Source organism: Haemaphysalis longicornis, unplaced genomic scaffold (genome assembly GCF_048455015.1).
Source record: "Haemaphysalis longicornis isolate Haplotype H1 unplaced genomic scaffold, Haemaphysalis longicornis Haplotype H1 scaffold_23, whole genome shotgun sequence".
In the NCBI taxonomy this organism is placed as follows: Eukaryota; Metazoa; Arthropoda; class Arachnida; order Ixodida; family Ixodidae; genus Haemaphysalis; species Haemaphysalis longicornis.
The window spans coordinates 6,356,820-6,374,019 of record NW_027526306.1 but is presented as its reverse complement, the minus strand read 5'-3'; the positions used below and the strand labels follow the sequence as shown (position 1 = coordinate 6,374,019).

General features: G+C 44.3%; 1 protein-coding gene across 1 annotated transcript; it reads left to right on the top strand.

Annotated features, from left to right (window-relative positions):
* The first annotated feature begins 1,149 nt into the window (after positions 1-1,149).
* Positions 1,150-16,655, top strand: LOC144172553 (uncharacterized). The gene is made up of 5 exons (XM_077701228.1): positions 1,150-1,321; positions 5,067-5,412; positions 8,010-8,248; positions 11,180-11,699; positions 15,747-16,655. Exons 1-5 carry the CDS (start codon positions 1,225-1,227, stop codon positions 15,985-15,987), a joined length of 1,443 nt encoding a protein of 480 aa, XP_077557354.1. The 5' UTR covers positions 1,150-1,224; the 3' UTR covers positions 15,988-16,655.
* Positions 16,656-17,200: the final 545 nt, after the last annotated feature.

Here is a 17,200-nt window from a genome sequence, read left to right as displayed (position 1 = left end):
ATTTTTTTTAACATAGTGCCAAAATATTTTAACACCCTTCGAGAACATCCCCACAAAGTGGTGTCCTCAGATGCGCACCAGAAGTCATTTAAAAATGGCGCCAAACGCAACCCCTTGTGCCCCCGCGTGGTCACTGCAGGTTTCGTGTGACGCATAGTGGTTTCTAGATGATAAATTTTTTTCTTTAAAAACGAGTGATAAATTTATTATCTCTATTACCTAGAAAAATAACTAATAGTAACTTGAATTTTTCTGTACTTCATCGTATGCCGCAGTGGCGCTGCGTTAGTTGAAATAGCATTGCGCATGCATTTCGAAATGCTTGTTCGCGCAAAGTCGGTTGCCTATGATTCTGTTTGCGAGCATGTAGTGAGTTTGTTTTTCGACATATTAGAGCGGTCTTTAAAGCCTGCAGTCTGCTTTGGTAGTAGCATTGTCTCGCTTTTCTCGGAATCCGCGCAAGACGCGACAATTTTAAATAAATGAAACGACAACTTTGATGTGGGATTTCTCAAAACGCCATTTCCACGGAGAAAACGATTATTATCTCTTCAACTATTTGTGTTTCAAATCCATTATTTGTGAGTTTGTTATGAATGCTATATACACATTCTGAACAAGAATAACCATTTTATCGCCGAAATATCTTTTTATTCACACTTCTTTCTCTCAAAAATAAATACAATTTATGTTTATGCTATGTATATATATTTAAAAAAAATCAACGGCTATGACCACCGCTATTATTCTGGTTCCCAATAAGTCCTAAAGCATTTAACACAAGTAGAAAATGTTTTAGTCCTGTGCCTGTAAAACATTTCTGAAAATGTCCCTTAAGCCGAATAAATTTTTTCACGTGGTTAGTAGACACTCATTAAGCACACGCGCCACGTTGTCGAGTGGATTGCTAGAAAAGTAACGAAGTTAGCCGGAGATGTAGTTGAACAGCTACGTCCACTATCCATCCCCCCTTAAAACAACTTTCTAACGGACTTGAGAAGGATTTCCGTCTGGTGCGAAACGCTTCCAGAAACAAACACCCCTGGTAAGTTAATCTGCCCTGGAAAGGCTCGCCCGACTCGATTACGCGATGTTTGACGCGTTATCAACGGCGCCCTTCCGTCTTCATGATAAACGCGTTCAGCCCCCACTAAGCTTCAAGCCACGGCCAGCTTGCCAAGCACCATACGAAAACGGCTCCAGCGTCAGTACGTACATCGGGCAATGAGGAATATTCCTGAAAAACCCTGCACAGACCGACGGAGCGCCATGCTTCGCTGTACATGCCTGATCGCGCTTCTTTTGCCACTTGTCACGAGCCGTGAGTACGCCTCTTAAAACATTGAGAACAAACGGGACTGATACATCTCAGTTTAGAGCTCTCAAGTGACGCACTTGCGAAGTTTTCTTGAACTGGCCAGAAGTTATCTCTTTATACACTGAGAAACGTGCCGGATGCTCAAAATATACGCTTTAGTTGGTATTTGAAATGTATCGTTCATGCAGGACCTCTGTTTTCCAGTAGCGGTGTCGAGTTCTGGCGTCAACAAAATAAGAAATCTCTTCACTTTACATTTTTTGTTTGTACATGGCCAGCGCAGTGTACGCAACTTTTATAGTAGCATATTGCATGTAAACGGCGTTGTTCTCAGGCGTGGTTCATTACACCTCCTTTCAACCGGAGGTATTGCCACTTGGAGGTATTGCCCCTAGAAAATGCGGCTGTACCAAAAGCTACCCGAGAAAGGTTTGTGCGTTCGTTTTCTTATTACTCATCACTCAAGGAATTTCACCTAAACATTCATATTTCTTTCGAGTGGCTAGAAGACATATTATGCGCAATCCCCAAACTGTCACGGCCATGAAAAACAGCATGAGCCGCAGAAACTAGCGAAGGAGCTTTTGCTTGCGTATGAACACCTAAAGTTTACCGATAACATAATAACATAATAGCACTATCTTTTTTAAAGACGATAGTCCTTCTTGGGCTACCTAAACCCACAAATTTTGGTCTGTCTGTATGTCTGTTTGTCTGTCTGTCTGTGACCCGATTCAGCCACCCGGCCAAAGCAAAACAAGGCCTGCGCAATAGTCTTATATAGTCACAGCTAAATCTGCCCGTCTAAGTCCGGTGTAATATTCATACTTGTCAACATTGTTGAAGAACAAGACATTACGCAAATATAACATAACAATACAATACAGAAGAGATATTTGCAGTGTTCCTTTATAAAAAATCATGCATGCTTGATTTTTGCGAAATTAAATATTTATCAACTACAGAAAACAAAATTCACTCCGCTGTCACCGCCTGCCGCCAAGCGGCAACAGTTACGCAAGGTTCCGCTTGATAGGCTCCACGTTCTGCCTGGAACGCACGTGGACTAGGGAAACGCGGTACTATAAGCATTGAAGTAGGGCGCCTCAATTCACGCGCTTCTCCGCCGTCCGGCAGCGCTGGCATCGGGGCAACCGGCCTAGAGGAGTGTAACGCGGTAAATGTAAATCGACTTGAGCAAAACTTTAGCTAGTTTACATTGAGAGGGGCGCGACGGAAGAGGCCCAGCATGAGAGGTGAGCGGGAGAGCGAAGGGAGGCATTTACTTGGCAAATGTCGGCAAAGACTATCGTCTTTTGGCGACATTTGCAACGAAAGGAGAAGATACGGGGCCAACTTTTTTGGTCTTAATCACATCTTAAGATCCTTATTCAAGACCTGGTTGAATAGCCAACAATGTAATATTCAATAGTATCGCGGCAAATATGAACAAAAAAGCAATCGCCAATTTTCTGGGGGATGCATTTTCATTTGTTCTCGAAACGTAAAGTAAGAAATCATTCCGTCGTTACTAGTGAATGAGTGGCAGCTGTGAAAAGCTCACGCTCACGACGCACTAAAATAAGTAACGCAAACTTGATGCGCCTTTGTCTTACTTACCAAAACCAGTGTGCGGTCATTAAATTACTTGGGAATGCCATAATTTTGCGCAAGCGAAACAATATAATAAGGATTAGTGGACGTAGAAGTCTGGTAGTTAATAAATATAAATCATGTATTCTAGTAAGAACAGCGCAAACACACCAGAATAAGTATCTAGAAAAAGAAACATCACTGAGAGCTTGGACAAAGAATAGATGTGCGGAATGCTGCTCCACTTGGCAATTAACTTGAAGCTAAAGGGTTTTATTCCCGCTGCTTTTTTTATGAGCCTATTTTGATAAATAATCCGGACGCATGCTGAGAGCATCATATTACGCAAATGCTTGATGGTACAGTAAGATAACTAGTAAATACTATTATTGTAATTTTTGCTTCTTAGCGTACTTATCCGCACCATTGCAGCTGCCGCGGTCAAATCTTTTATTTTGTGTATATAGGTTTTTCTTTTTTCTCAATTGACTCATTTGAATAGCCTACGAAGACCTTTCTCTATAAACATTAATTTTCGGTGCTCTCGACAGCCTTACCTACCGCACTAGCTATAATATACCATAAATGTAAGCCAAAATTCGTTGCTTCAAACAACACATGGAACACCGTTTTTGAGTAATACACATCAGTGATAATCACGCACAAAATCTGCGGCCGTGGCAGCTACATATAAATCGCTGCAGTGGAGTTTTTTTTTTGCTGCAAAAAGGAGGAGCGAGAAACCGTCGATCGCGGCAGGTGTCTTGTCACCTTGTTTCGCACTTTTACGTTCCGAGGATGATTTTTACTGCCACACCTCTCCCTTGCCGTGCTGTCATTCAGTTTTCATCGTAAATGGGTAAAACGCAATTCTGACAGTTTACCCCTGCGCACCACAGATTTCTCGTCCTACCGGGGGAGCACCATTCTACAAAACAAAAACTGAGTCAGCAGCAAGAAGAATTACTGTTCACAGCCGACTTTCCGGGTTGTCCTCCCCCAGTTTTCGCGCCAAGCGGAAAACTGACACGGGCAAATGTAACTACCAGACGAGCTGCACTACGTGGGCAGTGGGTATGGTAAATTTCACCCCACTGTGCGTCGGAGAGCTCTATACTAGGCGAACTGGTGGGTGCCTTAATGAACTCCCGAGGCAGCATGGAGCAACTTTTGATTCGCGCACGGGAAGCAGTTTAGGTTTCATGTAAAAGGTGCAAGAATTTTCTCAATCGGTGTGAACTCGGTAGTGCTATCGGTCGTAGTGCTATCGGTCGTGAAAAATCAGGATGTAAGCCTGGGCTCGTCGAAATCTGTTTAAACGAAAGCTTTTTTAGCTGGACTGTGGGACTGATGGCGTCCTGTCAAAAAACTCATGCCTTTTTCCATAACCAATTTACCGACATAAAATTATGATAAGATCTCTGGACACACGGCGCCTGCGTGAAACCGGGCTTACAGTGCGTCAACACGCTTACTTGAAAATCGCAAAAATGGCATGGTTCTAGATAACACAATACATGCATCGACCACGAAGAAGGAGCACAATTATGTACCTCTACCTCATACACCGCGTACGTTGTTCATAGATACGTTTGCTTAGTTTTAACAGACAAAGAACATCAGTTGGCATCTCTGTAAGTTTCTTTAGTAAATTTGTTTAAAGTGTGCGTGTTTACGGGAGAAATATATAAGGGTAATGTTCTTCTAAATGAAGCCGTTGTTAGCCGATGGAGTGGTGTTGTCTGTGTGCCTTTTCTTCTGCTGCGTCTTTTTCGCTAATTTTACTTTCAATACGTCATCAAATAACTAGAGCAGTAAGTACTCTTCAAACTAAACTAACACTTTATATGCAACGCATTTAGTGCGGAATGGTCTTTAAGATAGCACTTTATATGCTACGCATTAGGTTTTGAATGGTCCTAAAACTAACAGTTGATATGCTGCGCATTAAAGTTTGAATGGTCTTAAAACTAACAGTTGATATGCTGCGCATTAAAGTTTGAACGGTGATCTCTGGCTAATTTTTGTTTTCTTTAGGTTTCTAAATTGAAGCATGATAATTTTCGGCATTTCATCGTGTTCTTCGTTCAATGATGCAAAACAAATACGCAGAATTACAGTGCCTGGTTAATCATGTTCGCTTTTCTTCTTTCAGAGTCGTGTACGCCCCACCATTCTCTGCTCGACAGAGGTCTAAAAAAAGTAGCTCTCTCGGATGAATTTGAAGAAGTCTCACTGCCTGATATGATCTACAGAGCAGAAAACTTGTATGGTATCAACATCGGATTTTCCGAAGGGAAACTGACCGGCCTTCACAATATACGACGCAGCGGGCAAGCTGTGCTGAACATCGGCAGTGCCGGCAGCCGGCTAAACTACCACATTGAAGGCGGGCCTCTCGACGTTCGTTACACCGGCGGCGTAAGGTCAGATGTGCTACAGAGTACCTTCCACCTCACCGCGCGGGCAGCCAATTTTCGGGCATCTTTTACCGTCGAAGAGTAAGTGCAGCCCTCCATTAAAAGTGGGCGTGTCTCTAGTGAGCATGGTGATTTTCATTTTGTTGTTGAAGGGACACTTCAAATAACAATGGCACGTTTATAACATAAGAAAGTGACTCGAGAAACAGCAAAATATTTATAGCGGGTTTACAATGTGTCACGTATGACGCATCGGTTGCTGCTCTGTATAAATCGCTACCCTTTGGAAGGTTAGAAGTCAAGTCACTGTTTTTTAACCCAAAGGTTAAAAACTAGTTCAAGGCTCTTCTTTAGGAAGGCAGTCTGCCTCTCCTCAAAAACTCAAACTGAACAGACTTTTCATAGAATTAGAGAGCGTGCTGTGGCAACCCCAATATTTACCTGACATTTACTCCATTATAAATTAAAGGACAGTTGTCACTTCTCGCTGGGCTTTCTAACAGGGACCAATTTTAGTTACAGCATATTTTAATGAGTGAGTATCGCTCAAGCAATAGATGATTCACTTGGCGAAAAACATGAACTGTAACCGTGATCCTCATAACCAAAACTCGAGCAACATTTTCAGTAGATGTAAACTCGGAGATGCGCAGTCTTCTTTGACCTCCTTTTTGAGACGCGTCATACGGATGCGGGTTTGCTCCGGTATGACGTGACCATTGGCTCCCCACAAGGGCATGCGCTTGCTTTATCAAACCCTATTTTTGAGAGGCGTCATATAAGTTCGGACGGGGGTACGCATTCTTTCTAAATTCCGGATCGCGTCTTGTGCACGAAAAGAAATTTCATTACAGACGCAAAAAACGTAACAGTGCAAAACGGTGGTAGCAAATGGCCCTGCGTTAGGCCTAACATTAGAGCGTTTTAGCATAGCGGCTAGTGTATGCTAGCGCTACGGCGCCGGGTGCCAGGACCCTACTGGGCAGGTGCGCATTCGCGCCGGGCCTAGAGCGCTCACGCCTGGTCGAGCCCGTGGATTTGTTCCGGTGAGAGGTGGCCTACCGCCATCACCGCGCACCCATGCGCACTCCGATCACGGTTACCCGTCGCCGTAACGGTAGCGTATGCTAGCCCTTATGCTAAAACTACCTATTAAGCGTTTACTTCGCGCGTCCTCCACTGATATCCTTAGCTAGATGTAAAAAGAACTTGGCGTTGGCTGCCAAGTTGCTAGTCGCAATCTTAATGTGTATCAGAGCGAAAGTTCTACTACGCTGCAGCTTTGAAGGTCATTAATCTTGTCCCAAATGATCATCAGGCATAAGCGCGCAAGCTGCGCATTTTTTTATCGATTTATAGCCCGGAGCGTTGCCGCTGTGGTACCAGGTGATTAGGACAGGGTGATTCTTTTTTTTGCCTGTGCTTGATCGCTCACCGCAGGCTAGACGTTGTGCGAGCGCTACTCCACAATTAAATCGACATGACCAGGCGTGGGCTTTACGGCCACTTCTCCAACGCCTCGTCGCTCGGCCTCGGCATCGATGGCGCGCCACGTGCGCAGTCGCTTTAGCAATATCGAAAGGATTAACCTGGTTATCTAGTTGATACAGCTAGACGGCAAGCTGCCAAATTTGAAGAAAATTCAAAGTCTCACGAAACACTACGTGGATACTATGTGCTTTAACTCGTGATTACTAGGTGTGCAGTGTTAAACCTGAACCATTTCACATTCTGGGTGAATATATGCCTAAGTGAGGCGATTAGCAACACCTGCCTTTTTTAGCAACAGACAGCAGAAAAAAGAAAAAAAATCAAAACATAGGCAGTTTGTTATATTCTGCGTTTCGAGAGAGCAACCCAGCAACACAAATACCAGCTGCACATGACTGAGCAACACAAACAAGGCGACGGGATAATTCGAAAGAATACTTCGCTGTAATGTGATGCTCACGGATTCTCATCTCCATTCCATCAGAGGAGGAAGTTTTGGTGGCTCTGTAGTGCATCTTTTGTGCGTACTTAGTACGTTTAAGGCACCAATTTAGAACGCACATGCGGACGATTGCATCTGACGGGCAACAAATATGCCGACTACCAAATGGCGACTACCAAACCATCGCGAGGTCTCCAGGGGAGGGTTGAGTAATCTTAGCACCACCTTCTCCAACCTGCCGTCGTGGCTGCTGCGGTATTGTTATAAATGCCTATATTTACGTGCTCTGGAGCACAGTTGTGCATAGAGTTATTTTGGCTGCTATCCAAAGAAATGTTCCAGCCAACTGTTGAAATATTTACGTCTTAGGTTTTGTTGCTTTAGGGGCTGTTTTTAGCTCTGTCTAGCTAACATGGTACCTGCCAACCCGACCAATTGTACATGACCATTGTCTTACCGCAATTTTTCTCGCAGCCTGGGGGTCATTGACAGAGGAAATTCCAATCAGAGTTTTGCAACTTCGTCCCAATTAGAACATGTGCACATTTGCAGCATAGTACGACCTCATGTATGCCTCTTGAGATGTTCCGCACAAAAGCTCTGTAGACTGCAAAAACTGCGCCCTCACTGCGATAGCGTCCCAACAACCCCCCCCCCCCCCCCCCGCAGTTTGCCGATGTGACATCAACATTATTCGCGTTGCGTGTGTAGTGTTAAAATAAGTCCACTTTCCCAATTATTTCAGGACATCACCGAGTCACCTACGGGTGCATGTGCACAACGTACGTATGTCAAGGATTCGTCTGCTGCTCAACAGTGCCAACCAGACCAGCTACGATTTCATCGCGGGGCTAGTAAAACCATTCGTCGAAAGAAAAGTAGGCCAGGTATTGGCTCGGGAACTACGGAAGATGGCGGTGAAAACGCTTGGAGAAGTGACAGTGTTCGCAACAAACAGCGAAGAAGAAGGTGTGCTCGAAGAAGGTGAGATGCTGGTAAGGGGAATGGCGGGAGGGAGGGAGCGGGTTAATCAACCAAGTAAATGAGTGGTAAGCATATCCGGTGTTATATTAGATATATATTGGACTTTCTCTTCACACCTGCGTGGCCCCAAAATCCACTGACCTGCATGACGGTGTGCAACGTTTTTAAATTCATGCAGCCGCAAAACAATTGCTCATACCCCTTTCCTCTTCAACAAAACGTTTTTAGAAAAAAATAACCACATGTAATTACATTTTGTGTATTTACCCCTTCCTAATGATGCTTCGACAAGTGAAAATGGAAAGCTCAGAGTATTTCACACAGAAAACAAACCCACACATATGTGTGGGCTGGGCGTCTATTCGTATGATCTGCAGGTAGTAAGAATACCTTAAAAACGGCATCAGGCGCCGAAAAGCGGCTTTGCACGTATTAGTTATAAGCGTTATATTGTTTTCAGGGGCATTTATATTAGTAATAAGATTTTTTGATTAGAAATAACAATGAAGTTTTTATGAAAGTAATTAAAAATTATAAATAATAATATTATCATAGGTGATTACGGAACAAGTTCAAGCTTAGGGCTCAAGAAAGCATAACCAACGAGCCATAACAAAACCGCGAATAAATGAGACACCAAGAAAGCAAGAAAAATTTATTGACGGCTAGCGCTGCAGTGGACGATCCGGCCACCCTGTACCGCGCAGCTAAGTTTTCGTTACGACGAAAGCCCAGCCCACACAAATCTTTGGGCGCATTTTTCAAGCGTGATTAGGGAACACACACGAAGGAAACAGATTTAATTTTTACCCGATCGTGTTTTTTCAAGTCCTACAATTCGTGTCTTGCGCTTGTTATCCTTAAACTGCGAAAATATCAAGAAGAAATACTAGTTTCCATCTAGAAGTCGGCTAGTGTAATCGCGCCGGCTAGGGCGTTGTTCTTAATGTGCGATTTCTCGAACCCCTGGTGGCGAAATGAGTGAACTACTGAAACCAATAAAATATCGGAAACGTTTGCAGTGACTACCCAGGTCTGTGAAACCGAAACAGAAGCAGGTGCCACTTAGTAAACGAATTTGTTGGGCCGTGAAGGGTTATCTTGTTTCTTCCACTCCAAAGACCCATTTATCTTAATGGTAATTATGGCCGTGGCTGACAAGCCAATCTCAAGTTTTACGCGGCCGAAAGCAGGCCCGCATACAAACGCAGAGATCTGTGCGATAAAATATCCCTTGCAGAGAACAGTAGTAACACTGCATGTGTCAGTGTGTGACCCTTCGAACGTTCTCCCTGTCGGTAAGATGGTGCTTCTGTAATGTAAGAGGCGTTAACCGCCGCGTGATGCGACTGTCCGAAAACTCCCACGCAGATATTTTGAACATCGCCATGCCTCGCTGAGAGGAATGAAATCTCGGTTCAAGACCGCTAGCAACCGGCCTAGACATGGGCTGAATATTTTCGTTCGTGCATGTGGAGTAGCGACACCGGCCTCGCGGCCAAACAATATTTCATCATTTCCCCAAGGATATACAAATCTTACTTTACTGATTTAATTGGTTAAGGGTAAGTTTATGACTGCATAAACAAATTGAAACAATTAGCGATCTTATAGCAACCTTCAAGAAAACCAACATGAGCCTTCATCTTGCCAGGTTTTTTGAAACTTTTTTTGCCCACGTTGCTGTGTTCTCAAATGCTGCATGATACTTCCAAGCTTTCACAAACGCTGTGCTTAGCTAAGTTAGGAGTTTGATCCCCATGCAATCACAATTATAAGTTTTAATTGGATTACACCGGTATGTTGCAAGTATTCCGCGCTTTAAAAAAAAAGCCCCTCTTAAATATCATCAATGGTCAGTACTGCCTTCGTGAATATTTATCCCCGACTTTTTTCGTTTACTAATGGCTTTACGTTGCTATTTTTAAAGTTCTTCAAAATACGTAACAGAATCTCCACCCGTACAAGAGTTCTTTACGAAGGGCGTATCGGCATTTGTTGACATCCGCCATTTTTATGAAAAACCTCAGTTACAGGCGCAATCAAGAATGTCTGGGCTGTTTTGCTATGAATGTCTGGGCTGTTGCAGTGACGTACAGCATTAGGGTAGAAACGTTAACACTTCTTCGCGCTGCCTGGATTATGAAGGTCTGCGCTTTATAGCATTCACATATAGCGCGACGTTACAAACGTGAGCACTTCTTTTCGCTGAGCGCGTTACGCTACTGCTCGTTCGGAACATATAGTTAACAGTTGCGTAATGAGATCCTTGTGAATAATTACGAGCCCTTCAGAAGTATACCGCCACCGATCACATAATTAGGTACTGGGCACATGTGGAGATGTTTTCAGCGAGCTCTTTTAGGTCGAAAATGAACTAATAGTTCCCGCACCAGCAAAAACACAATCTGAAATTCAGGCGAACGCAAAATTTGGCAGGGGCTCCTGCGACTATAAGGGTACATGCCTCCCATTAGGCACAAGAGGGACGAAGGGATCACATAAATCATAAACAGTATTTTTTGGATTATAAATAATAAATGTTTGTAAATCTACTGTTAGAGAAAACACTATAAAAAGGCGCATTTGGGTGTAATATTTCAGAAATAATTTCAGCGGTCAGCATCACGGAATGGAAATTTTGTAGATTTCAGCCTGTGAAAAGGAGCCGTAAATTTCACTCTAACCTTTCAATCTAAAGCGAGAAACCGGCTTTCACGAATTGTCTGGGGACGTTTCCCGTCCGTTCTTTCAGCGCTTTGTAGAGTGGTCTAGTGTTCGTTTCCTTTTATACACCTTGTTAACTCGCTCAGATATTGAAAAAACCACACACCAATCAGTCGCTTTTATTCTCTTTCAGATGAGATATTACAACAACGTAAAGGCATTGTAGTTTTCGTGATGTGGTAATTTTGCTGGTGTATTCTACAGGCTCTCTGCTAAGCCGAACCTGGCAAAAGGCCCTTGACAGCGCTTCGAGCTACCTTGCCCTGTTGAGAGGACAGAATCCTCGTGGTAGCGACGGAGGCAGTTCGGACGACAGTGACCGCAACGACAGCCATGCTGAGCGGACGGGACCTACAGCAAGACGGCGGGAGCCACGCAGCTTGGGTCTAGAGCGCGAGCGGTGGTTCTTTGATGGCTGCCTTAGCAAGCTCGTCTTCTCACTGGGACTCGAGCCCGCGCAACTACCTAATGACTTGGAGGAGTTCAACTTGCACTTCGGCCGCGTGTCTGTGGCTGGCGGAAACATAACCGGCCTTTCGACGGTGTATCGGAGCGGCGAGAGTGTGGTCAGAGTCGGAGATTGCGGCCTTAGCGCCCACTTCGATCTCGGATTTCGGGATATTACCATATCAGCAGTGGCTTCTGTGGACGGCTACATTCGCAGCAGCGATGTAGTTTTCAACGTCTTCATACCCGCAGTGCAAATGCTACTGGATGTCAGAGAGTAGGTATCTATTTTTTAACTCTTTGTTGTGTTTTGTGCTGTTTCTTGACACCCTCGTAGGAGGCTCAGGAGCCAACATCAACAGGGCACCAACTTCTCACAAAATAATTTAGGGACAATTTGCGGAGAGCAAATTTTTTCTGGCTTTGTGAATCGCGGTGTTTTCTAATCCAGGAAAGGCTAAATAACTCTAACCGCATTAGAAAGCCATATAAATTTGAGGTAATGAAAGTTCATACTAGTGAAAATGAAGAATACCATCAGTACGCAGCGGTAGGAACGAACTAGGCAGGCCGCCAATTTGAGTCTTGAGAAAGTCGCTCATTCCAGTGTCCTTTTTGCCCTTGAAGACGACAACCAGTACTTTTTGGTACAACGAAGAAAGGTAGCGGAGGTTGTCCTCTTCCCCTTCTTCAAACACCATTAAGCCACGTGCGGCCTTCCATCCAGCTGTCACTACCGCGTGAACGGCCGTACCGGTGCTCCGTCATTTCCCCCCTTATTGTCACTGCCAGCGGCAGGCTCTGCGTATCCTCCTGAGAGATGACATCCTTGTCTGTCAGTGCAACGCAATACACTGCGTCGATTTGTTTGTTTATTTTTATTTATTTATTTATTTACTTATGTATTGATATTTTATTTATTTATTTAGGCCGCAGCTCACGACACACAGCAACATCATTGCAGTTCAAAATCAAAAACAGCTTATATAACACTATAAAGGGTCATCATCCAATGCGAAGAAGGAGAGCCATGGTAAGAAACAACAGAAAAAAGTCACCGTGGTATCTCTGATACATGACTTGAAGAAACCAAAGAAAACAAGAAAAAAAAGACGAAAGACAGCGCGAAAAGGCCCTCAAAACTACTGACAACCGAAACAGCACAAATAAAGGATCCATATACTCGTAGACACACAACGTGAAAAACATGACAGACATAGATACTGTAGATGATGTAACTGGGAAGTGTCATATGCAGTGCAGAAACATAATATTTACGTTTTCTAAGTACCCGCATTGATGGCGATTTATCTATAACATCGATTACATTCGACCGCTAGTTGAGAAAATTTGGAATCTGCCACGCTAAGATTTGTTCGTCATATTTAGTTCTCCTTGTTGGTGTTTCAAAACTATTGCTTCTTAAATTATAATGATATTCAGTATCGGCATACGTTGAGAAGAATAAATCGCGGTCGCTTTTTACTTGCGAGAACACATTTTCAGAGAGTCGCAATTTATACAGGTTACGAATTGAAAGAAATCGAAGCTGTCTGAAATAACCAGACGTATGTTCATACCTGACTGGGTTTGAAATGAAACGGACCCGTTTTTTTTTTTTTTTGAATGATGTGAAGACTGACATTGTTGACATATTTGGAAAGAACACGTCCTCCATAACCTGCACCCTGTGGGTTCAGTTTATTTTTACCCGGTTGTACTTTATTTCCCCATTTTTTTTCTTCATTCCGAAGGTGGTGATGCCTCGTGTGTAGCCAGTGGGTGCGTTCCTCAGGCCGTTTGTACGGCACCAAGCCGGTGGTGCGGGGCTAGTAGTTGGATTTGTCCGTGGTGTAAATTGCTACCGTTCATAATAATGGCCTTGTTATACATACGCATCTACAGAAGCCAGGTGGGGCCAAAGTGTACAGTTCCAAGTATCGAAAAATTCGAATTATTGAGGTTGGAATGGACGAGCATTCAGCGTACGGAATAAAACCATACTCAAGGTTGCATACAGCATCTCACGATGTCAAGGAGAAATACCTTGCAATTTTTAGAACTGCTGGCTGCAGGAATCTTTGGAGAGATGCAGAAAACGATGGTAAGCAGAGTTTATTTTGGCCGCATGTGCAACAGTTTACGATTCTGCACTTCAAGCCCTATATTGGCCCGTTCCATTGCCTTCACGTCACCACTTTTATGAGCTTCGTTAAGTTTCGTGTAAGCCTTCTGCTTCCTTACCCGCAACGACAAGAGGAGACCGTTACCTCCATTTTTATAACTACATAATTAAAACGGGACAACTTGTACTGCTTTATTTCTAAACTTTGTCTTTAAGTTTTGATTAAATTATCAACCACGACTTATCAAGAGAGAGGCAACGAGGCAGTCATGTTGTTTTCTTAAGGCGTAAAGTACCGCAAAAAGCTGGGCATTTACATGTTAAAAGTTTGGTGGTTAAAATACATTGATATTCATAGAGACAACAACTGAATGAAACAATTAAGTGCCGAAAAATCAACTCCTCCTCTACCGGAAACTAGGGTGCACACGAAGGTTGTCCAACCTTGAAAACCATAAACCAATCCATTGTGAAATTCGTGTTAATCCAAATCCCGAGCCTTTCACCAACCACAGCCGAACCCTTTTTCTGCGGGTGGCGTGGCGGAGACGAGTGCTCTGGCAGGTGTTTGACTATGCCTTGAAGGAAAGAAACTTCCTCCATGGCCTATGCGTTCGTTCGTGTGGCGCAATGTGCGGTCTCCGTCGAGAGGCATGCTGCGGCGGCCTAACGTCAAATATTTCAAATATCCAGTGGTGTTTTTTGTAACTAGGCCATTTTAAAGACGGTAGTCTTTCTTGGGCTACTTAAACCCAGATATTTTGGTCTGTCTGTCTGTCTGTCTGTCTGTCTGTCTGTCTGTCTGTCTGTCTGTCTGTCTGTCTGTCTGTCTGTCTGTCTGTCTGTCTGTCTGTCTGTCTGTCTCTCTGTCTGTCCGTCTGTCTGTCTGTGACTCTATTCAGCCACCCGGCCAAAGTAAAACAATGCTTGCGCGATTTGCTTGCACAACAATGCTTGCACAAAACAATGCTTGCGCAAACAATGCTTGCGCAATAGTCGCAGCTAAATCTACCCATCTAAGCCTGGTGTAATGTTCATACTTGTCAACATTGTTCAAGAAGAACAAGACATTACGCAAATATCAGACAACAAATTAATACAGAAGTGATATTTGCAGTGTTCCTTTACAAAAAATCACACATGCGTGATTTTCGCGAAATTAAATACTTCAGCAACTGCTGAAAAACAATTCACTCCGCCGTCGCCTGCTGTCGCCCGCACCACTATAGCTTCTGACGCCATTTTAAAGAAATCAACCGGCAACAGTTACGAAAGGTTCCACTAGATAGGTTCCATATTCTTCTTGCAACGCACGTGGAGTAGGGAAACGCGGTTCTATAAACATTGAAGTAGGGCGCCTCGATTCACGCGCGTCTTCGCCGTACGGCAGTGTTGGCATCGAGACACCCGGCCTGGAGCAGTGGAACGTGGTAAATTTAAAATGAAATAAGCAAACCTTTGGCGTCTTTACATTGGGAGAAACGCGACGCAAGAGGAACAAAATGAGAGGTGAGGCGGAAAGCGAAGAGAGGGATTTACTTGGCAAAAGTCAATAAAGACTATCGTCTTTTGTTGACATTTGCAACGAAAGGAGCAGATACGCGGCCAATTTTTTACGCATGATATCTTATTTCCTCGCTCAACCCTGCGAGTCCCACTTCATGACATAAGCTGCTAGCTGCCGTTTGCTTACTTTATGAAACTTTCTTGCCCTTTTTATTGGTTCCGTCCTTCTGTCAAAAGCGGTGCGCGCGAAACGAGCCAACCTCGTTCTGCCTTCTCGGGATGGAGGGGTCGCCGGTGATTGGCACGGAGTATGGCGCGATCCGGTCGCCTGCCGAAAGGCACGAGGAAGTGGAGGGGCCGTGAGTAGGACGTCTTGGTGAACAACACCCACACCATCACTGACGGCGTCTCGAGTCAGCAGATACAATCTTCGCTAGAATAACAACCTTCGTGGAGTTTCTTTCACTATCGTTAATACCCCTCCGCTAAATTTTCAAGCGCGAAGTAATCCTTTCGCACTATAAAACTTACTTAGTGATACTAAGTTAGCTACTCCCGTACATTACAATTTGCCCCTTGTGACTATTAGCAGCTACAACATGCACAATCTCATAAACTTTAGCGCTTGTGTTAAAATTTTACTGTGTCCAATGTTTTTCCCCCCAAAAAAATGACCGGTGTTTCCTCTTGCAGGCGGGACAGCAGGCTGGAGATTGACACCTATACACTGAACTTTCCGAGTCAAGTAACTGTAACGGCATCGCCACTCACGCAGGTTGACTCATTTGTGAATGTATTCGCCGGCCGACCCGACGGAACGCTCAGGGCGGAGGAATTGGAACAGCTGAAGGCATCATCGCAGAAATACGTCCAAGAATTGCTTGACAAAATTGCCCGTTTTATCGGTGATCCACCAGTTTTTCGTTCCCCTTAACAAAACAGCGAACTCAAAGGGAACACGCTTCCTCAATCGCTACATTTCTTGCCGCGATTCATCAATGAAGTCATATGTTCACCTAATGATTACCGCTATCGCTATTGCCATCCTAGCAACTGTCGCTACCGCAATTTATATTGAAACCAAGAACTGAAGCCTGAATAACCTTGTGTCATCGTTATTGTGGAACTGCAGATATGGTAGCTGTGTAAAATATAATATGCACCCTCTTCTATTGATTTATTGTTACAGTTTCCGAAACTCGACAGGAACGTTTTCAACTTCGCCCTCGAGCAGAGCCGGGTAATCGAGCAGCAAAATCAGGACTATATATGCAATGTTTATGTTCGTTTTTTATGTTCCCTGGAGATTAACATTCGCATATTATCAAATTGGCCGCATTCCAGAGTTTAATGTTACAATAAGGGAGAAATCGGAATTTGTTATCCCAACACATGCCTGCTAATAAACGGTCGGCAATAAATGCCCAGAATTTTGTTCGCAGTCGTGTTTGAACCTCCCGCGCAAATGTCACGTGGGTCAGACGAGCCGTGAAACGACAAGATGGACGAAGAAAGACGGATGTACGTGCAACACGCAGCGCGTGCCGGGCTTCTGCGCTTTCTGTAAACTTGAAAGAACAACACGCTAGCTTTTATGGAAGGCTGGTTTTTTGCATCCTTTCTTGGGCGCCACTGTACGCCGAGACACTGTTCTCACACACGTGTCTGGCACAGCCTCGGCATACCGCCCTCACCCTTACACTTTCGCCTAAATTTCTTCTTCTGTTTTCTTTCTGTCATCGGTGTTGCCTTAGTTTGTTCGTTTGTTCGTTTACGACTCACGAGGCCCGCGACGCTGTCAACCACAGTAGCGGGCGCGTGAGTGCTGCGCACTGAAACTACCGAATATCTTCGAATGGAGAACATTCCTACGGTGAGTGCGGCCAAACTGACTTTGACAGCTCGCAACTTTAAAAATGGAGAAGCGGCAACTTGGCTTTTGAAAGAAAAATCCCAAAAGGAGGCGTATGTAATGATGGCCAAGAGTTGCTTGCCATGGTGGTCGATAACCTTGACTAGGTGGGCGCCCCTGTGGGCGGAGGATACCGGGCGATGTCCTTGTATCGTGTCGGGGGTTGGTTGCGTACTTCTTGGGGATTCGGGGATCCGTGCTTTGCGAAGTGTTTCATTGTAAACAAGGTAGATCT

Excerpts from the sequence above, each read along its gene's own strand:
- LOC144172553 (XM_077701228.1), top strand. The coding sequence starts at position 1,225 with ATGAGGAATATTCCTGAAAAACCCTGCACAGACCGACGGAGCGCCATG. Across the intron at positions 1,322-5,066 it reads TTTGCCACTTGTCACGAGCC|AGTCGTGTACGCCCCACCAT; the intron begins GTGAGTACGCCT and ends TTCTTCTTTCAG. Across the intron at positions 8,249-11,179 it reads AGAAGGTGTGCTCGAAGAAG|GCTCTCTGCTAAGCCGAACC; the intron begins GTGAGATGCTGG and ends TGTATTCTACAG.